General features: G+C 50.1%; 1 protein-coding gene across 3 annotated transcripts; it reads right to left on the bottom strand.

Moving 5' to 3' along the window:
• Window positions 1-115: 115 nt before the first annotated feature.
• arhgap4b (Rho GTPase activating protein 4b) lies at window positions 116-20,056 on the bottom strand. 3 transcript variants are annotated; one of them, XM_084679309.1, is made up of 24 exons: window positions 19,951-20,056; window positions 17,601-17,924; window positions 16,953-17,124; window positions 16,706-16,868; window positions 16,430-16,492; window positions 15,899-16,069; window positions 14,866-14,994; window positions 14,515-14,736; window positions 14,090-14,191; window positions 13,798-13,983; window positions 13,612-13,696; window positions 8,044-8,071; window positions 7,647-7,743; window positions 6,818-6,878; window positions 6,177-6,254; window positions 5,954-6,079; window positions 5,630-5,735; window positions 3,895-4,122; window positions 3,508-3,563; window positions 3,200-3,371; window positions 2,401-2,487; window positions 2,190-2,297; window positions 1,833-1,950; window positions 116-1,569 (listed from the first exon to the last, which is right to left on the bottom strand). In XM_084679309.1, exons 2-24 carry the CDS (start codon window positions 17,662-17,664, stop codon window positions 1,375-1,377), a joined length of 2,817 nt encoding a protein of 938 aa, XP_084535435.1. In that variant the 5' UTR covers window positions 17,665-17,924; window positions 19,951-20,056; the 3' UTR covers window positions 116-1,374. The 3 variants fall into 3 exon arrangements, with proteins under 3 accessions (XP_084535435.1, XP_084535436.1, XP_084535437.1); XM_084679310.1 differs by lacking the exons at window positions 16,953-17,124; window positions 17,601-17,924; window positions 19,951-20,056 and having other exon boundaries at window positions 16,430-16,487; window positions 16,706-16,838; XM_084679311.1 differs by lacking the exons at window positions 16,706-16,868; window positions 16,953-17,124; window positions 17,601-17,924; window positions 19,951-20,056 and having other exon boundaries at window positions 15,899-16,094; window positions 16,430-16,486.
• Between the last annotated feature and the right edge of the window lie 772 nt (window positions 20,057-20,828).

Raw genomic sequence — 20,828 nt, 5'->3', positions numbered from 1 at the left:
CAGCATGTGTGTAAGGGATGGGGATATTTTTAGGAGAGGAATGATGGGAGAGGAGGTCCAATTACACCACACTCCCATGTCCTAAAATAGACAATCCACAAGAAAACGCCTTAGATCCATATCATTCATTTATTCTTTTATTCAATTCTTTTTCTTTTGTAATCACAGAAATATTGTAACACAGTAATCAGTGACATCGTCAAACAGGGACCAGGGGGATAGAGGAGGTCCTACCATAGTAACGAGAGAAGGTGCTCCAGAGCAGAGGCTCGCCCCAGGGTGAACACATCAAGGCTGAGACAGCGACCTCATCGCAACGCCAAGTTCAGACCTCATGGGACCAGCCGGGCTTGTCACCCATAGCAACAGAGCCCTAAATTAGCGAAAGGCTAATGGTAGCTAACTGTCGCTCCTACTAACAAAACTTTCGTAAAACCAAGTTGTCACATATTTCATAAAAATTTAAATACTTTAAAACAAGTGAAATTATACACTATGAATGCACAGGAATGTATTCAGTTAGCCCAAGCTGGCCCCATGTAAGAGCCCATGAGTTTCCACAACAGACACAAAGGCTCAAGGATAATCAACACAAAGAATCATGGGTAATCAACAAGCATGTCTCATCCTTCAGATGCTGATCCTCAGACGAGACCTGAGTCTGTCAAGTCAAAATGACGCCTGTCAATCACAGCTTTAATCCAGCCCCCTGTAAAAACCTCTACTGACCACGGAGGCCATTTTGGCTCGGAGGCTGGGGTCAGTTTCCAGTTTCAGAGTTGAGAAGTGAGTCAACCCAGCCCTGAGATCCCCATGGCTCAGCCTTGCTCTAACTAACCCTGAGAAGCTCCTCCCCCTCTGCTGGGGAGGCCGTGAGCTGGACAGCACACGCACGTTACTATTTTGGCGGGAAACTGGGGGTCAGGAAGGGAATGTTGTTACAACAGAGACGTCATTATAACTGTGGAATGTCTCTCTATTGGCTCTCTGGTGATGTCACAGCTGAGTTTTTCAGATTTTCTCAGTTGCACAAAAGCTCAAACATAACGTAACGTGAAACGGCACCACAACAAACTGTCAAACGGACGAACAGCACTGGCACTATGACAGGGCGAAGAGAATGATCACACGGTCATCAAAAATACATCAACATCGTCATAAGCATCTCCATGAACAACATTGTCATCATTATTGTCAAATCATTATCATGATCATATTCAAAATCATGATGATCATAATCAAAATCATTCTTATCATCCTCAAAATTCTCATCATTAAAATCATCATTATCATCAGCATTATCATGATTATTATCCATAATCATGATCACAGTCATCTTCATGCATCATCATCGCCTTTCCTTCCGCTTTCTTCCTATTGGTCAGCTGGTCTGAACAGAGCCCGCCCCCTGAGACTGAAGCCCCCCTTCTTTGCTGCAGGGGGGAGAGATGGAGCGAGGGAGGAGGAAGAGGCGGAAGCCTGCACTGCAGGCTGCAGGGGGGCCTGCAGGGGGGGCTGTCGAGACAGAAGCTCCTTAAAGACCGAGTTCATCTGTCTGCTAAGCACATCCTGAGAGAGGGGGCAGGGAGAGGGACGGAGAGAGGGGGGAGGGAGAGGGGGGAGGAGGGAGAGAGAGAGAGAGAGAGAGAGAGAGAGGGGAGGGAGGGAGAGGGATGGAGAGAGAGGGGGAGGGAGAGGGGGGAGGAGGGAGAGAGAGAGAGAGAGAGAGAGAGAGGGGGGGGGGAGAAAGAGGGGTATGGAGGAGGAGACAGAGAGTGAATGTGTATTCAGTAAAAAAAAATTACCTCCACCAATATATTTTTAATACATACCTTGTCCACAGGCTGCCTGTCTGTCTGCCCAGGCCTGTCTGTCTGCCCAGGCCTGTCTGTCTGCCCTTTGATACCAAGTCTGACATTGTCCAGGGTGTGTCTGCGCTCTTGAGATGCTCTTGAGAGAGAAAGAGAGAGAGGAGAAAAGAGGAGGAGCAAGATGAGGAAGAGGAAGAGAGAGATGAGAGGGTGAAAGAAAGTTGTTGTATTGTTTCTGATGCAGGTCAAGATCTGCCTCTAAATAAATGTGTGTAATTGTGTATTTGTGATTGTGTGTGTGACTGTGTGTGTGACTGTGTGTGTGCGTGTGACTGTGTGTGTGTGAGTGTGTGTGTTTGTGTGACTGTGTGTGTGTACCCCATCTGTTGGCGTGCAGCAGGGGAGGGGGGGGGTTTCAGTAGTGGGGTTCCCTCTCCCCCCCTCTGTCTCCCAGGTAACGATGCGCTGTCACTGTTGACCCTCATCCTGTCAAACACAAACACATCAACATGAGAAGAGACCGTGTGTGTGTGTGGGGGGGGGTGTGTGCATGTGTGTGTGGGTGTGGGGGGGGGGTATGTGTGTTTACCGCGTGGTGTTCTCAGTTAGTTGTTCCTCGACTGTCAGGTTTCCAGTGCTTCCTCCTCCACCCTCCTCCCTCCTCCCTCGTTCCGTTCTGGAGAGAGAGAGAGTGAGGCAGGAACAGAAAGAGAGAGAGAGGCAGGAAGAGAGGGAGAGCGAGAGAGGCAGGAAGAAAGAGAGAGAGGGAGGAAGGAGGAGAGGGAGAGAAAGGCAGGAAGAGAGAGGGAGAGAGTGGGGAAGGAGGAGAAAGAGAAGCAGGAAGAGAGGGAGACAGAGAGAGGAAGAGATGGAGAGAAAGGGAGAGAGAGAAATGGAAAGAGAGAGAAATCAACACGTACGTTGGCATTCCTGGCATACTGTCTAAGATAAGAATTGTAGATAAAAGATATAATAGCATATTTTATGTGTACTGTGATTCTATTAGCCTAATAGATTTTAAGTGGAAATGTCTATTTAATTCACATTTATTATTCTTAAATACTGATATACAAATTATTTTGACACCCCTTGAGTCTGTGAGCCAACAATATGTGTATCTATATGTTTATATTTATCTTTACTTCTGTATTTATCAATAAACATGCATAAATATCCAGGTACATGAGTACACACAGGTGTAGTCTAGACTGGTGGGCAAACAAAAGAACTCTCTAGGGTGGCATACACACACACACGTATACACACACACACACACGTATACACACACACACACACACACACACACACGTATACACACAGACACACACACACACACAAATACACACACACAGACACACACAGACACACACACACACCGCAGAACTCACCCATCCAACACACTGATGTACTTATGTGGGATGAGCCCCCTGGCCCCTCCCACCTCCCCTCTCCACCAATCAGAAGAGGCCTTGCTGTGCAGTAGGAGGAGCTCCCCCTGCTTGAATGACAGCTCAGCTGGCGACCTGGCCACATAGTCAAACATGGCCACTGCCTCCCACTCTGCAGACACACAAACATGGAGTTGGACCACTTGACAAACATTTTCTATCTGACTATGTATGTGTGTATGTGTGCGTGCGTGCGTGCAATTGTTGTGTGTGTGTGTGTGTACATGCAGTTGTATATGTGTTCTTACCATCCTCACTGTGGAGGTGATCCACCTCTCCATCACCCTCCTCACTGATTGGCTCACTGTAAACAAGACCAGGAAGTAGAAATCAACAGAGTTAGCTCAAAGGAAGCAGACATTGACTGTGTAAGCTACGATCAATCAGCTAAAAGAAACAAGTTTCTTAAGCCACAACTTGCACCTCTATTGAGCTAGCTACCAAACTACCCAGCTAATATCTACCTAACTACTTAGCAATAGCTACCTAGCTCATATTCCATGACTAATTTCTGCCAAGGAGAGTTCCTAATTAGTGCCAACAGGGGATTGATCACAACACTACACAGAAGACTCCAAGAGGGTTTCGATTGTGCCGAGGAGGCCTGGCCCCAGCGCCCTCTCCTGGTGACTCACCAGTAGTCCTGCTCCAAACTCATGTGTTTCTCGTACACGGGCCCTGGCAGCTCTGATTGGCTGGGGAAGATGGTGTCATGCTGTACGATCATGGTCTTCACCAGGTCGTTCACCTGCGGTTGCCTGGCGACGGCATCTCCAGAGTCCAGGCCTCGAAGGAGGCTGGGTCCGAAGCACACTGCCAGGTTGTAGGACTGCATCATGTTCTCATCACTGTACTGGGTCACGCTGCGCGCACACACACACACACACAACCATACATGCAGACACACACACACATGGGCATACACACGCAGACAGACACACACACACTCAGGATTCTAAGTGACTATGAAAAGGTTCTCCTAAACAGACATGATGACCGAAAGCTGCAGAGATGACATACTGGCCAAAGACTCTGACACAAACATATCCTAAACAGAGGAGGTGCAGAGGAGGTGAGAGGAGGTGAGGAGGTGCAGAGGAGGTGAGAAGGAGGTGCGGAGGATGTGAGAGGAGGTGAGGAGGTGCAGAGGAGGTGTAGAGGAGGTGCAGAGGAGGTGAGGAGGAGGAGCAGAGGAGGTGCAGAGGAGGTGTAGAGGAGGAGCAGAGGAGGAGCAGAGGAGGTGTAGAGGAGGTGTAGAGGAGATGTAGAGGAGGTGCAGAAGAGGTGAGGAGGTGAGAGGAGGTGTAGAGGAGGTGCAGAGGAGGTGAGGAGGAGGAGCAGAGGAGGTGAGGAGGAGGAGCAGAGGAGGTGAGGAGGAGGTGCAGAGGAGGTGTAGAGGAGGTGCAGAGGAGGTGCAGAGGAGGTGAGGAGGAGAAGCAGAGGAGGTGAGGAGGAGGTGCAGAGGAGGTGAGAGGAGGTGAGGAGGTGCAGAGGAGGTGTAGAGGAGGTGCAGAGGAGGTGAGGAGGAGGAGCAGAGGAGGTGAGGAGGTGGGAGGAGGTGAGGAGGAGGAGCAGAGGAGGTGAGGAGGAGGTGAGGAGGAGGAGCAGAGGAGGTGAGGAGGAGGTGCAGAGGAGGTGTAGAGGAGGTGCAGAGGAGGTGAGGAGGAGAAGCAGAGGAGGTGAGGAGGAGGTGCAGAGGAGGTGAGAGGAGGTGAGGAGGTGCAGAGGAGGTGTAGAGGAGGTGCAGAGGAGGTGAGGAGGAGGTGAGGAGGTGAGAGGAGGTGAGGAGGTGCAGAGGAGGTGAGGAGGAGGTGCAGAGGAGGTGAGAGGAGGTGAGGAGGTGCAGAGGAGGTGTAGAGGAGGTGCAGAGGAGGTGAGGAGGAGGAGCAGAGGAGGTGCAGAGGAGGTGTAGAGGAGGAGCAGAGGAGGAGCAGAGGAGGTGTAGAGGAGGTGTAGAGGAGGTGTAGAGGAGGTGCAGAAGAGGTGAGGAGGTGAGAGGAGGTGTAGAGGAGGTGCAGAGGAGGTGAGGAGGAGGAGCAGAGGAGGTGAGGAGGAGGTGAGGAGGAGGAGCAGAGGAGGTGAGGAGGAGGTGCAGAGGAGGTGCAGAGGAGGTGAGGAGGAGGTGAGGAGGAGGTGCAGAGGAGGTGAGAGGAGGTGAGGAGGTGCAAAGGAAGTGTAGAGGAGGTGCAGAGGAGGTGAGGAGGAGGAGCAGAGGAGGTGAGGAGGAGGTGCAGAGGAGGTGAGAGGAGGTGCAGAGGAGGTGTAGAGGAGGAGCAGAGGAGGAGCAGAGGAGGTGTAGAGGAGGTGTAGAGGAGGTGCAGAAGAGGTGAGGAGGTGTAGAGGAGGTGCAGAGGTGCACAGGAGACGTACTGGTTGAGGAAGGCGAACAGGTATCTCATGACGACCAGGAGCGTCCGGGGGAAGGAGGAGACCACCGCCCTGATCTGGGACGCCTTCTCAGACACGCTCTCCAGTTCTGATTGGACCAAACTCAAGGGTCAAACACGCTCTCCAGTTCTGATTGGACCAAACTCAAGGGTCAAACACCTCTTCCAGCTCTGATAGGAGGATCCAGGTGTGTTCTGACAGGCGCACACACACATACACATACATAGACAACCATCCCCACCCCACCCCACCCCACACACGCATACACACACACACACAGCGAGAGAGCAGATATGGGGCTCTTACGGCCACAGTCCAGCAGGGGGCAGTAGCTGTCGTAGGGGAAGAGAGGGGGCTCCAGGCCTCGGAAGTAAAGCTTCAAAACTCCAGCCACTGAGTCCAGATCACACTCACTGTCCAGCGGGTCCTCTCCTGCAGGGTCACCACGAGTCAGCGGGGAAGAGGGGGGGGTAGGGTTTGAAGGGGGTGTGTGAAGGGTGTGGTGTGTGTATGTGTGAGGGTACAGTACCTCGCTCAAATGCATCTCTGATGTGGTTGACCTCTCTCTGAGAACCTGGAACCCTGAATATCCCCTCGTGATGGAGACCTGGGAGAGGGACAGGAGGGGGGAGAGGAGGGAGAGAGAGAGAGAGAGGAGGGAGATGAGGGGAGGGAGAGAGAGGAGGGAGAGGACGGAGAGAGAAAGGAGGGAAGGGAGAGGAGGTAGAGGAGGGAGATGAGGGGAAGGAGCGAGAGGAGGGAGAGGACGGAGAGAGAAAGGAGGGAAGGGAGAGGAGGTAGAGGAGGGAGATGAGGGGAAGGAGCGAGAGGAGGGGAGAGAGGGAGAGAGAAAGAGAAAGAGAAAGAGAAAGAGAAAGAGAAAGAGAAAGAGAAAGAGAAAGAGAGAGAGAGAGAGAGAGAGAGAGGGGAGGGGAGGGGAGGGGAGGGGAGGGGAGGGGAGGGGAGGGGGAGAGAGAGAGAGAGAGAGAGAGAGAGAGAGAGAGAGAGAGAGAGAGAGAGAGAGAGAGAGAGAGAGAGGGGAGGGGGAGAGAGAGGGAAGGAGGGACAAAGAAAAGGACGGAGGGACTGGGAGATTACTATCCTGCACAGGGTGGTGCGGTGCATGTGGAATGGTACGTCAACTTAGAGGTCAAAGGTGAGGTGGCTCACCATGGAGGTTTATGAACCTGATACAGCTTTCAACCACCACAGGGATCTGTTGACCAGTACTCTGAGAGAGAGAGAGAGAGAGAGAGAGAGAGAGAGGGAGAGAGGGACAACAAGAGAAAGAGAGGGTGAGAGCAATGGTTGAGTGAGAAAGAGAGAGAAGAGGAATTGTTTATCCTGAGCATGTGTCATGCAAGCTTTATTCACAACATCTACCTGCGTTCGAGACATCTTCCTCCTTCTGCTGCACATACAGGCAGAGAGAGAGAGGCAGAGAGGCAGAAGCAGAGGCAGAGAGATAAAGGCAGAGAAACAGAGGCAGAGAGAGATAGGCAGAAAGGATAAAAGAAGGATGATCAATCAGAAAAACAAACTGAAACATTTGTAAAGAGAGAAAAGGATGAGACTTGACTTCTGTCAAGGACTAAAGATAGAGAGGGAGGAAGAGAAAGGAAGAGAGAGAGAGAGAGAGCCCCCAGAGAGAGAGAGAGAGAAAGAGAGAGAGAGAGAGAGAGAGAGAGAGAGAGAGAGAGAGAGAGAGAGGAATAGAGAGGGAGAGGAAGAGAGAGACGAAGAGAGAGAGAGGAAAGAGAGAGAGAGAGAGAGAGAGATAGAGAGAGAGGAAGAGAGAGAGAGAAGGCAAGCAAATTTAGCAATACATGCAGCACTGGAGTAACACAGCAATAACTATACAGAAGTGTTTGTGTGTACACATGCGTGTGTGTGAGAGAGAGTATTCGGTTGTGTGTGTGTGTGTGTATATACAGTATATGTATGTATGTATATGTAAATGTAAATATGTGTGTTAAGTTTGTCAGTGTGTGTGTGTTACCTGTATATAGGACAGCATGTCGGCTGTGAAGAGAGTGTGGCTGAACTGGGAACAAGGTCTGGGCTTCCTCTGTCTGACTGAGCGAGAGCACAGCACTCTGGGAAACACACACAGCATGCACACACAGCATGCACACACAGCATGCATGCACACACACACACACACACAAAATATGCATGCAAACACACACACATGCACACACACAATATATGCACACACACACATGCAAAGGCTTACAAACACACACTCCAACATTGTTATTGCTGAGTTACACAAGGACTTTCCCCCTCCTCGTCTTCATCCCCTCCACCTTTCCTCCTTCCTCCTCTCTCTGCCTCCCCCCCTCTTTCCCTCCCTCCCTTTCTCCCTCTCTCAGGACTGTAGTCGTCATGGTTACCTGGAAGGGTCACTATCCACAGCTTCAGCTGCAACAAAGAGAGAGAGGGGTAGTTAGAGAGGGGTAGTTAGAGTAGGGGTAGTTAGAGTAGGGGTGGTTAGAGAGGGGTAGTTAGAGTAGGGGTAGTTAGAGTAGGGGTGGTTAGAGAGGGGTAATTAGAGTAGGGGTAGTTAGAGTAGGGGTAGTTAGAGTAGGGGTGGTTAGAGAGGGGTAGTTAGAGAGGGGTAGTTAGAGTAGGGGTGGTTAGAGAGGGGTAGTTAGAGAGGGGTAGTTAGAGTAGGGGTGGTTAGAGAGGGGTAATTAGAGTAGGGGTAGTTAGAGTAGGGGTAGTTAGAGAGGGGTAGTTAGAGAGGGGTAGTTAGAGTAGGGGTGGTTAGAGAGGGGTAATTAGAGTAGGGGTAGTTAGAGTAGGGGTAGTTAGAGTAGGGGTGGTTAGAGAGGGGTAGTTAGAGAGGGGTAGTTAGAGTAGGGGTGGTTAGAGAGGGGTAGTTAGAGAGGGGTAGTTAGAGTAGGGGTGGTTAGAGAGGGGTAGTTAGAGTAGGGGTGGTTAGAGTAGGGGTAGTTAGAGTAGGGGTAGTTAGAGAGGGGTAGTTAGAGTAGGGGTAGTTAGAGAGGGGTAGTTAGAGAGGGGTAGTTAGAGAGGGGTAGTTAGAGTAGGGGTAGTTAGAGAGGGGTAGTTAGAGAGGGGTAGTTAGAGTAGGGGTGGTTAGAGTAGGGGTGGTTAAAGAGGGGTAGTTAGAGAGGGGTAGTTAGAGTAGGGGTGGTTAGAGAGGGGTAGTTAGAGAGGGGTAGTTAGAGTAGGGGTGGTTAGAGAGGGGTAGTTAGAGTAGGGGTAGTTAGAGTAGGGGTAGTTAGAGAGGGGTAGTTAAAGAGGGGTAGTTAAAGTAGGGGTAGTTAGAGAGGGGTAGTTAGAGAGGGGTAGTTAGAGTAGGGGTGGTTAGAGAGGGGTAGTTAGAGAGGGGTAGTTAGAGTAGGGGTGGTTAGAGAGGGGTAGTTAAAGAGGGGTAGTTAGAGAGGGGGTGGTTAGAGAGGGGTAGTTAGAGAGGGGTAGTTAGAGTAGGGGTAGTTAGAGAGGGGTAGTTAGAGTAGGGGTAGTTAGAGAGGGGTGGTTAGAGTAGGGGTGGTTAGAGAGGGGTGGTTAGAGTAGGGGTAGTTAGAGAGGGGTAGTTAAAGAGGGGTAGTTAAAGTAGGGGTAGTTAGAGAGGGGTAGTTAGAGAGGGGTAGTTAGAGTAGGGGTGGTTAGAGAGGGGTAGTTAGAGAGGGGTAGTTAGAGTAGGGGTGGTTAGAGAGGGGTAGTTAAAGAGGGGTAGTTAGAGAGGGGGTGGTTAGAGAGGGGTAGTTAGAGAGGGGTAGTTAGAGTAGGGGTAGTTAGAGAGGGGTAGTTAGAGTAGGGGTAGTTAGAGAGGGGTGGTTAGAGTAGGGGTGGTTAGAGAGGGGTGGTTAGAGTAGGGGTAGTTAGAGAGGGGTGGTTAGAGTAGGGGTGGTTAGAGAGGGGTGGTTAGAGTAGGGGTGGTTAGAGTAGGGGTGGTTAGAGTAGGGGTGGTTAGAGTAGGGGTGGTTAGAGTAGGGGTGGTTAGAGAGGGGTAGTTAGAGAGGGGTGGTTAGAGAGGGGGTGGTTAAAGAGGGGTAGTTAGAGAGGGGTGGTTAGAGTAGGGGTGGTTAGAGAGGGGTAGTTAGAGTAGGGGTGGTTAGAGTAGGGGTGGTTAGAGAGGGGTAGTTAGAGAGGGGTGGTTAGAGAGGGGGTGGTTAAAGAGGGGTAGTTAGAGTAGGGGTAGTTAGAGAGGGGTAGTTAGAGTAGGGGTGGTTAGAGTAGGGGTGGTTAGAGTAGGGGTGGTTAGAGTAGGGGTGGTTAGAGAGGGGTAGTTAGAGAGGGGTGGTTAGAGAGGGGGTGGTTAAAGAGGGGTAGTTAGAGAGGGGTGGTTAGAGTAGGGGTGGTTAGAGAGGGGTAGTTAGAGTAGGGGTGGTTAGAGTAGGGGTGGTTAGAGAGGGGTAGTTAGAGAGGGGTGGTTAGAGAGGGGGTGGTTAAAGAGGGGTAGTTAGAGAGGGGTGGTTAGAGTAGGGGTGGTTAGAGTAGGGGTGGTTAGAGTAGGGGTAGTTAGAGTAGGGGTGGTTAGAGTAGGGGTGGTTAGAGTAGGGGTGGTTAGAGTAGGGGTAGTTAGAGAGGGGTAGTTAGAGTAGGGGTGGTTAGAGTAGGGGTGGTTAGAGTAGGGGTAGTTAGAGAGGGGTAGTTAGGGGGTAGTTAGAGAGGGGTAGTTAGAGTAGGGGTGGTTAGAGAGGGGTAGTTAGAGAGGGGTAGTTAGAGTAGGGGTAGTTAGAGAGGGGTAGTTAGAGAGGGGTAGTTAGAGTAGGGGTAGTTAGAGAGGGGTAGTTAGAGTAGGGGTGGTTAAAGAGGGGTAGTTAGAGAGGGGTAGTTAGAGAGGGGGTAGTTAGAGTAGGGGTGGTTAGGGGGTAGTTAGAGTAGGGGTGGTTAAAGAGGGGTAGTTAGAGAGGGGTAGTTAGAGAGGGGGTAGTTAGAGTAGGGGTGGTTAGGGGGTAGTTAGAGTAGGGGTGGTTAAAGAGGGGTAGTTAGGGTAGGGGTAGTTAGAGAGGGGTAGTTAGAGAGGGGTAATTAGAGAGGGGTAGTTAGAGAGGGGTAGTTAGAGAGGGGTAGTTAGAGTAGGGGTGGTTAGAGAGGGGTAGTTAGAGAGGGGTAGTTAGAGAGGGGTAGTTAGAGAGGGGTAGTTAGAGTGGGGTAGTTAGAGTAGGGGTGGTTAGAGTAGGGGTGGTTAGAGAGGGGTAGTTAGAGAGGGGTAGTTAGAGAGGGGTAGTTAGAGAGGGGTAGTTAGAGAGGGGTAGTTAGAGTAGGGGTGGTTAGAGTAGGGGTGGTTAGAGAGGGGTAGTTAGAGAGGGGTAGTTAGAGAGGGGTAGTTAGAGAGGGGTAGTTAGAGAGGGGTAGTTAGAGAGGGGTAGTTAGAGTAGGGGTGGTTAGAGTAGGGGTAGTTAGAGTAGGGGTAGTTAGAGTAGGGGTGGTTAGAGAGGGGTAGTTAGAGTAGGGGTGGTTAAAGAGGGGTAGTTAGAGAGGGGTAGTTAGAGTAGGGGTGGTTAAAGAGGGGTAGTTAGAGAGGGGGTGGTTAGGGGGTAGTTAGAGTAGGGGTGGTTAGAGTAGGGGTGGTTAGAGAGGGGTAGTTAGAGTAGGGGTGGTTAAAGAGGGGTGGTTAGAGTAGGGGTGGTTAGAGAGGGGGTGGTTAGGGGGTAGTTAGGGTAGGGGTGGTTAGAGTAGGGGTGGTTAAAGAGGGGTAGTTAGAGTAGGGGTGGTTAAAGAGGGGTGGTTAGAGTAGGGGTGGTTAAAGAGGGGTGGTTAGAGAGGGGTAGTTAGAGTAGGGGTGGTTAAAGAGGGGTGGTTAGAGAGGGGTAGTTAGAGTAGGGGTGGTTAAAGAGGGGTGGTTAGAGTAGGGGTGGTTAGAGTAGGGGTGGTTAGAGAGGGGTAGTTAGAGTAGGGGTGGTTAGGGGGTAGTTAGAGTAGGGGTGGTTAGGGTAGGGGTGGTTAGAGTAGGGGTGGTTAAAGAGGGGTAGTTAGAGTAGGGGTGGTTAGGGGGTAGTTAGAGTAGGGGTGGTTAGGGGGTAGTTAGAGTAGGGGTGGTTAGGGGGTAGTTAGAGTAGGGGTGGTTAAAGAGGGGTAGTTAGAGTAGGGGTGGTTAAAGAGGGGTAGTTAGAGTAGGGGTGGTTAAAGAGGGGTAGTTAGAGTAGGGGTGGTTAGGGTAGGGGTGGTTAGAGTAGGGGTGGTTAAAGAGGGGTAGTTAGAGTAGGGGTGGTTAAAGAGGGGTAGTTAGAGTAGGGGTGGTTAGGGGGTAGTTAGAGTAGGGGTGGTTAGAGAGGGGTAGTTAGAGAGGGGTAGTTAGAGAGGGGTAGTTAGAGTAGGGGTGGTTAGGGGGTAGTTAGAGTAGGGGTGGTTAGAGAGGGGTAGTTAGAGAGGGGTAGTTAGAGAGGGGTAGTTAGAGTAGGGGTAGTTAGAGTAGGGGTGGTTAGAGTAGGGGTGGTTAGAGAGGGGTGGTTAGAGAGGGGGTGGTTAAAGAGGGGTGGTTAGAGAGGGGTGGTTAGGGGGTAGTTAGAGTAGGGGTGGTTAGGGGGTAGTTAGAGTAGGGGTAGTTAGAGTAGGGGTGGTTAAAGAGGGGTAGTTAGAGAGGGGTAGTTAGAGAGGGGTAGTTAGAGTAGGGGTAGTTAGAGTAGGGGTGGTTAGAGAGGGGTGGTTAGAGAGGGGGTGGTTAAAGAGGGGTGGTTAGAGAGGGGTAGTTAGAGTAGGGGTGGTTAGAGAGGGGGTGGTTAGAGAGGGGTGGTTAAAGAGGGGTAGTTAGAGTAGGGGTGGTTAGGGTAGGGGTGGTTAGAGAGGGGTAGTTAGAGAGGGGTAGTTAGAGAGGGGTAGTTAGGGTAGGGGTGGTTAGAGAGGGGTAGTTAGAGTAGGGGTAGTTAGGGTAGGGGTGGTTAGAGAGGGGTAGTTAGAGAGGGGTAGTTAGAGTAGGGGTGGTTAGAGAGGGGTAGTTAGAGTAGGGGTGGTTAGAGAGGGGTAGTTAGAGTAGGGGTGGTTAGAGAGGGGTAGTTAGAGTAGGGGTGGTTAGAGAGGGGTAGTTAGAGTAGGGGTGGTTAGAGAGGGGTAGTTAGAGAGGGGTAGTTAGAGTAGGGGTGGTTAGAGAGGGGTAGTTAGAGTAGGGGTGGTTAGAGAGGGGTAGTTAGAGAGGGGTAGTTAGAGTAGGGGTGGTTAAAGAGGGGTAGTTAGAGTAGGGGTGGTTAGAGAGGGGTAGTTAGAGAGGGGTAGTTAGAGTAGGGGTGGTTAAAGAGGGGTAGTTAGAGTAGGGGTGGTTAGAGAGGGGTAGTTAGAGAGGGGTAGTTAGAGTAGGGGTGGTTAAAGAGGGGTAGTTAGAGAGGGGTAGTTAGAGTAGGGGTGGTTAGAGAGGGGGTGGTTAGGGGGTAGTTAGGGTAGGGGTGGTTAGAGAGGGGGTGGTTAGGGGGTAGTTAGGGTAGGGGTGGTTAGAGAAGGGGTAGTTAGAGTAGGGGTAGTTAGGGTAGGGGTGGTTAGAGAGGGGTAGTTAGAGAGGGGTAGTTAGAGTAGGGGTGGTTAGAGAAGGGGTAGTTAGAGTAGGGGTAGTTAGAGTAGGGGTAGTTAGAGTAGGGGTGGTTAGGGGGTAGTTAGAGTAGGGGTGGTTAGAGAGGGGTAGTTAGAGTAGGGGTGGTTAGGGGGTAGTTAGGGTAGGGGTGGTTAGAGAGGGGTAGTTAGAGAGGGGTAGTTAGAGTAGGGGTGGTTAGAGAAGGGGTAGTTAGAGTAGGGGTAGTTAGAGTAGGGGTAGTTAGAGTAGGGGTGGTTAGGGGGTAGTTAGAGTAGGGGTGGTTAGGGGGTAGTTAGAGTAGGGGTGGTTAGGGGGTAGTTAGAGTAGGGGTGGTTAGAGAGGGGTAGTTAGAGAGGGGTAGTTAGAGTAGGGGTGGTTAGAGAAGGGGTGGTTAGAGAGGGGTAGTTAGAGTAGGGGTAGTTAGAGTAGGGGTGGTTAGGGGGTAGTTAGAGTAGGGGTGGTTAGAGAGGGGTAGTTAGAGTAGGGGTACCTTTCTGTATAGCCTCCTGTAGAAGATCATGTTTGGCCTGAAGCTTGGAGGACAGAGAGCTGCTAGTGAAGAACTCCTTCACTTTCTGACGAACAGACGAAGGATCGTGTTAACCATACACACACACGCACACACACACCACACACACACACCACACATGTGTGTGTGTCTGGGTCATGCCCGTACCGTGAAGTAGAAGGTCTCTGTCTCCTGCTGATTGGCTCGTCGCTTGGCCATGGTGAGTTTCTGGGTGGAGCTGACCCCAGAAGGCTCGTGTGATAAGCTGCTTGCTAGGTCAGGGGCTGGGTTTGCATCACTCTCACCCATACTGTCCAATAGGGAGGTGAGTGTGGCTTTGAGAGTCTTGCTAACCTGGAAGGTACAATCACAGTGTTGCTAGGAGACAATGCATGGGAGGCAGAGACAGAATGATGATTGATAGGTCCATTAACCAATCAGTAGGGGAGGGTTAACTCACCTCCTCTGTTTCCAAGGTGACGGACGCAAGACGTGATTGGAGCTGCTGGAACCTGGTTTCCAGTTCGTACCTCACCTGGCTCTCTGCGCTGACCTCACACACCTGGAGCACACACACACACAGGCTGTATACACACACCTGGGTTTGGTTCCCTGGCTGTGTTGGGTTTGATCTGGTCTCCTTTGTAGGGTCCAGATCCACACTAGGGTCAGGGGTCAGGTTAAAGGTCAGGGTCCTCACTAGGGTCAGGGGTCAAGTTAAAGGTCAGGGTCCTCACTAGGGTCAGGGGTCAGGTTAAAGGTCAGGGTCCTCACTAGGGTCAGGGGTCAGGTTAAAGGTCAGGGTCCTCACTAGGGTCAGGGGTCAGGTTAAAGGTCAGGGTCCTCACTAGGGTCAGGGGTCAGGTTAAAGGTCAGGGTCCTCACCTGGTCTCCTTCGTGTGGGTGATAGTTGAACTTAAAGGGTAAACAGAATGCAGTGTCGTGTTGCTGTAGCAACGCATCTCTGTCTCCGCCCTGGTCCAGAGCAGAGACCGCCGTCTCCAGCTGCTGAAGCCCCGCCTCCTCCACCCGCTGGACACGCCCCCTGCCCGCCAGGTAGCTCCTCATCACCCGCTCCACTGAGAGATGGAACCCCAAGTCACAGCACTGAGAGAGGGGGAAGGAGGGGTGTGTTCAGCTGGGAGAGCGGCTGTCTTTGCAGGTGTGTGTGTGTTCACGTGTGTGTGTGTGTGTTCACGTGTGTGTGTGTGTGTTCACGTGTGTGTGTGTCCTCACGTCGATGAGAGCGCTGATGTCCTGAAGGTAGTACTTGTTCATGGCAGCGTTGGCTGCTGCCAGGTTCAGGAGATAGTCGTTTCGTGCCTTGGTGCACTTCAGCTGGGTCTCCTGCACCCTGCCAAGTCTCTGCACACACACACACACACACATACACACACGCACACATACACACAAATGCATAAATGCTTGCCAAGGCAGACACAGGAAGCTCAGGTTGGTAAGACAGATGTTCGACTTCCTGTGCCACAGAATGAACACACTTCCTCTCTTTCCATCTGCCTCAGCAGAGAGGAAGGTCGGACCAGAGATGGGAAGTAAGAAAGTACAAATACTTTGTTACTGTACTTAAGTAGATTTTTCTGGCATCAAACTTTACGTCACTATATATTTTCAACTTTTTCCTTTCATTCCTTACATTTTTTACACAAATATCTGTACTTTCTACCTATTACATTTTCAAGCCAGACTCTAGTTTTCATCTGTATTTGATGATCAATATCATTTCTTGTCATTGTGTGCCTTTTCCAAAAATGTCCTGGCTATCAGCACTGTCTTTTTTGGACAAAAAGTTTGTATAATTGATGAGTACTTGAGGAGCGCTCCATCATACTCTACTGTACTCTATTATGCTTTGATGTGTTTTAGGCTTCTCTGTTCTCTCCTCTTTTCTATTCTCCTTTCACTGTGTGAGAAAAAAAAGTTTACTAAAACTTTAAAAAGTTATACACGGTGTATTCACACAATACTATACTGGCACTTCTGCGGCAGGCCACGTTTTGTCCAGTATTTCATAGTGACAAAGTGTGACACTAAAATAGGTAGTATTACTGGATACTATTTACTTATTTACTTTAACTTTAGTGAAAACGGGAAGTCAGTACTTCACTTTTTTAGTCTTTTTAAACATGAGTATCTGTACTTGTACTTGAGTGAAGGATGTGTGTACTTTTGCCATCTTTAGGCCTCTCACACACACAAATACTGACAGTCCATTTTATAAAATGTCCTTTAAAGATAAAGGTCCAATTACCTTCTCCATCAGACGCTCCATCTTCTTAACAGAACTTCGCCTCTGGCCTCCTGATTGGCCAAGACCAAGGTCTGATTTGCCCGTCTGTCTCTCCTCCAATCGCTCGGCCTCTTTCAGCTTCCCCTCAGCTGAAAGGCTGTCTGTGTGGTACTGGTTGTATGTCTTCAGAGCCTTCATCAGTACATTATCATATTCACTATCACCAACATGATCATAATCACTATCACCAACATGATCATAATCACTATCACCAACATGATCATAATCACTATCACCAACATTATCATTATCACTTTCACCAACATGATCATAATCACTATCACCAACATGATCATAATCACTATCACCAACATTATCATAATCACTATCACCAACATTATCATCCTCAAAATCATCAACATTATCATCCTCAAAATCATCAACATTATCCTCTTCATCATTATCATCATACCACACCCGCACACAAACCCCCCCACCCACCCCCCCCCCCCCCCCCCACACACACACACACACACACACACACACACGTACCGTCTGCAGTTCAGTGGTCACCTTCAGCAGCTCATCTTGCATCTGAACTCCAATCTCCCTGCTCTGGAGACAGAACATCCATCAGTCCCTCTCCCTCTCCCTCTCCCTCTCCCTCTCCCTCTCCCTCTCCCTCTCCCTCTCTCTCTCTCTCTCTCTCTCTCTCTCTCTCTCTCTCTCTCTCTCTGTCTTTCTGTCTCTCTCTCTCGCTCTTTCTCTCGCTCTCTCTCTCTGTCTCTCACACACACACACTCTCCGCATATTTTGGTGTGTGTGTACCCGCTTGGCCAGGCGGTGTGTGTCTTCGGCGGTGTGTGCCAGGCGCTGGGTGAGGGTGTTGCAGCAGGAGTCGCTCAGCGCTGCGTGCTCTCTGCTCTCCTGCCGGGTCTGAGTCAGCAGCACTGACCACACCTGACACACTGACTGCCCCCACTGCTCCTTCCTGGAGGAGGGGGGGAGAAATGACATATTTGCATTAGTGGTCAGACCCAGCTATCCCCATACACACACATGCACACATGCTCACCTCTTGGTCTTGTGTGTGAATCTCTCTGTGAGTTTGTCGAGGGCACGTCCGTACTCGGCTTCGATGTCGCCACGACGACGCAGGAACTCAGAGAGGTCGGAGAGCTGCTGCTGTTTGACCTCAACTTGACCTTCTAGAACCTTCATCTGCTCCATCAGCTGGACCCGCAAGTCTGACACACACACACACACAGAGTAAGGCACAGTTTACTATTATACAAAAAGTCTCTCTGTGTCTCAGATCTGCACACTTACTTTCTCCGCTTAATCCCTCTCTCCCTTCCTCTCTCTACAAATCCCTCTCTCCCTTACCCTCTCCCTCCCTCTCTCTATTATCCACTACATATCCTTCTCTCCATCCCTCTCTCTCTTACCCTCTACATGTCTCTCTCTCTTACTCTCTTCATGTCCCTCCCTCTCCCTCTCTCTCTCTCTCTAGCCCACACAGCCCAAGGCTGACTCAATATGAGAAGACAGCATCACTAATACTGCCTATAAATATCATCCACATTGTATAGTAAAGACAAGCATCCCCACTCACACTCTCACACACACACACACACACACACACACACACACACACACACACACACACACATACATACACATCCACACACAACCACTCACACAGTCATTAAAACATCCTGACCTTTGACTTGGGGGTCGTACTCTGCGCCCTTCTCCCTCCTCAGCTTGCCGTGTGATGTCATCATCTTTGAACTCGGACCTCTGACCCTGCCTTAATAACTATACACCCCAGACCCTAGCCTGTGGTCTGTGACCTGTGACCCCAACCCAGTGTGTTGCTTGTACAGCTACTCCTGCATGAACCCTGTCTGCCTTTCTGCTACGTCTCTATTGTGGTGACTCGTTGTGTTTTCACTGTGGTGACTGGTTGTGTTGTCGCTGTGGTGACTGGTTGTGTTGTGACTGTTTATCCATTGGGTCCTTCGAGTAAATCTATATAGATTAACTTAAGAGAGAGAGAGGGAGAGAGAGAGAGAGAGAGGGGAGAGAGAGAGGGAGGGGCAGGATGTAATGAGTAATATCACTAATGAAACACACACATTCCACTACTGTTGCTGTGGACTTATAAAGATCATGTTCTTCATTGGTCTGAGGATCTATGATGCCGTCTCATATCAGGAAAGACACGGCATGAGACCCAACTCTGAGCTGACAAACACACACACACACACAGGCGCATGCACAAACACACACACACACGCACACACACACACACAGCATAGGCACTCATTCTTTAAATATAAGTTGCGCAGATACACTCTGATTCTCTCTCCCACATCCTGTGGTTTGTTACACAACAAGTTTCCGTGTTCAAACTCCTAACTGTCTGAAAACTACAGCAGGCTACATAGACCCCTGTAGAACCACAGAGGGACCCTCTGAATGATCAATAGGACCATGTCCCTTCCAAACAGAACCATGTAAGGTTCCAAACAGCACCTGTTTGTCTGGGCAGAAAAAACGTCTAGTAGAAAACATGAAGGTTTCATACAGAACATTAGAGCTCTATTCAGAACATGAGGGCCCTGTACATGACAGGTTCTGTACATGACAGGTTCTGTACATGACAGGTTCTGTACATGACAGGTTCTGGGTGTGTGGCTGGAGAGGAGGTTCCCCTGGCCCTGGTCTGGGAACATGAGGAGCAGGTGCTCCAGAGGGGCAGTTACAGAGAGAGAGAGGGACAGAGAGAGGGACAGAGAGAGAGAGGAACAGAGAGAGAGATGGACAGAGAGAGGGACAGAGAGAGAGGGACAGAGAGAGAGATGGACAGAGAGAGAGAGGAACAGAGAGATGGACAGAGAGAGAGATGGACAGAGAGAGAGATGGACAGAGAGAGAGAGGAACAGAGAGATGGACAGAGAGAGAGATGGACAGAGAGAGAGATGGACAGAGAGAGAGAGGAACAGAGAGATGGACAGAGAGAGGGACAGAGAGAAAGGGACAGAGAGAGAGATGGACAGAGAGAGAGATGGACAGAGAGATAGACAGAGAGAGGGACAGAGAGAGGGACAGAGAGAGGGACAGAGAGAGAGATAGACAGAGAGAGGAACAGAGAGAGAGATGGACAGAGAGAGGGACAGAGAGAGGGACAGAGAGAGAGGGACAGAGAGAGAGGGACAGAGAGAGAGATGGACAGAGCGAGATGCATGAAATGGGGTGTAAAGTGGATTGAGAGAAAGAGAGAGTGGAAAAGATAGATAGATAAAATACAGAGAGCTGATCTGTGTCTGAAGTGACTCAACGCGTCACATGATGCCAAATATGCTACGCAGCTAACAAACCCATCTGAATGAAAGCCTGCCATGCTAACTAGCTAAACTAGCTCGCTAGTCCCTAGGTTTGAGCATAGCCAGAAGGACACTAAGACAACATGCTACGACGCTTTTTTACCAAGTTGCTATTGCCAGCACAGAGGGCCCACTAGAGTTACTCTGGCATGTAAACAAGAGAATCTAAATGAGGAATGGAGACTTGACTGTCTGTTGATGCTTGATCACTGCTACACCTTGAAATGGACAAACTAAGACAACGATCACACCTGCACACACTGTATCACACAGAGAAATAACAGATACAGAAAGAATATGCAGGTTTTTAGAATGTACGTATGTCTTTCTATCACTCTCTTGTTCTCTCTCTCTCTCTCTCTCTCACACACACACACACACACACAATAAAATAGAAATGTTACACACATATTACATAATTGATCCATCCAGTTGCTTCCATCCATCATGCATTGGACCTTTTACAAACACCCCTGATATCTTAGTCCAACACGCACACGCATTCTCCACAGGCATTCATTCGTGGTTCAATTTGACACACACTGACACGGACAGAGGCACAATCAAAAATCACAAACACACTCTAACACACACACGCGTGTGCAGACAGCAGACAATCACATACACACACGAATGACACACACACAAATGTCATGTCCGTATACAAAACGACAACCATACCTCTCTCTCTGGTCGTCTGGTCTTTCTGTTCTCCTCTGCTCCCCTCCCCTCCTTCCCTCTCTCTCTCTCTCTCTCTCTCCCTATCTCTCTCCCTCTCTCTCCCTCTCTATTGCACACAGTGAACACTGTTTGAATCTGACAGATTTCTCTCAGCTCACTCTCCTTCCTCCTCCCTCTTTCCCTCCCTCCTTCTAGCCTTCCTTCTTACACAGCCACACTCTCAAAAGCAGCCCTCCCTCTTTCTCCCTCTCTTTCACACACAGCTCTCTCCTCTCTCTCTCTTCTCCACTCTACTGAAGCAGAGAAAATGTCACAACCCAAGCCACGCCCCCTCTCTCCTCTCCTCTCCAGCCCTGCTATAAATACCTCTGCAGCTATGAATACACTCTCTTTCTCCCTCAGCATCCTTCTCTTTCTCTCCCTTCCTCCCTCTTTACACTGTCGCTCTTACTCTCGCCATGTTTTTTCCGATGACCTTGTCTTATTTCACCCAACAACACCGCGGTGATGTTACATGCACAGAGAACACATGCAAGCATGCAAACACACACTCTCACACACATCCAGTCTTGCTCGCCGTCTCCTCTGTTTCCTGTCGGGGTGTTGGTGCGGATGTGGTGTGAGACCTGAGAAAAACAACCTTTGTTATATGGATCAGTGTGTGTGAAGGTGAACATGAACGCGTCTGTGTTTCAACTGGTACCACAGAAGAGAATCTCACTTGAAACTAGACGTGAAAATGAAGCTGTCTCTGCTGTATGTTAACACCCCCCCTCCCATACCCCGCCCCACTCCCCACAAAGTTAGCAGTCAGGTAAGATTAGCAGTGAGCTGATATCATTAAGGAGGTGATATTAATGGTGAGGTGATGTTATCAT

Source organism: Hypomesus nipponensis, chromosome 18 (assembly GCF_054491055.1).
Source record: "Hypomesus nipponensis isolate SF chromosome 18, ASM5449105v1, whole genome shotgun sequence".
NCBI classification, from domain to species: Eukaryota; Metazoa; Chordata; class Actinopteri; order Osmeriformes; family Osmeridae; genus Hypomesus; species Hypomesus nipponensis.
Note: the sequence above shows the minus strand (reverse complement) of the source record. Positions and strands in the feature narration are given on the sequence as shown.

Excerpts from the sequence above, each read along its gene's own strand:
- arhgap4b (XM_084679309.1), bottom strand. The coding sequence starts at position 17,664 with ATGATGACATCACACGGCAAGCTGAGGAGGGAGAAGGGCGCAGAGTAC. Across the intron at positions 16,070-16,429 it reads TGACCACTGAACTGCAGACG|GCTCTGAAGACATACAACCA; the intron begins GTACGTGTGTGT and ends GTACTGATGAAG. Across the intron at positions 8,072-13,611 it reads ACAGGAGGCTATACAGAAAG|CTGAAGCTGTGGATAGTGAC; the intron begins GTACCCCTACTC and ends TCTTTGTTGCAG.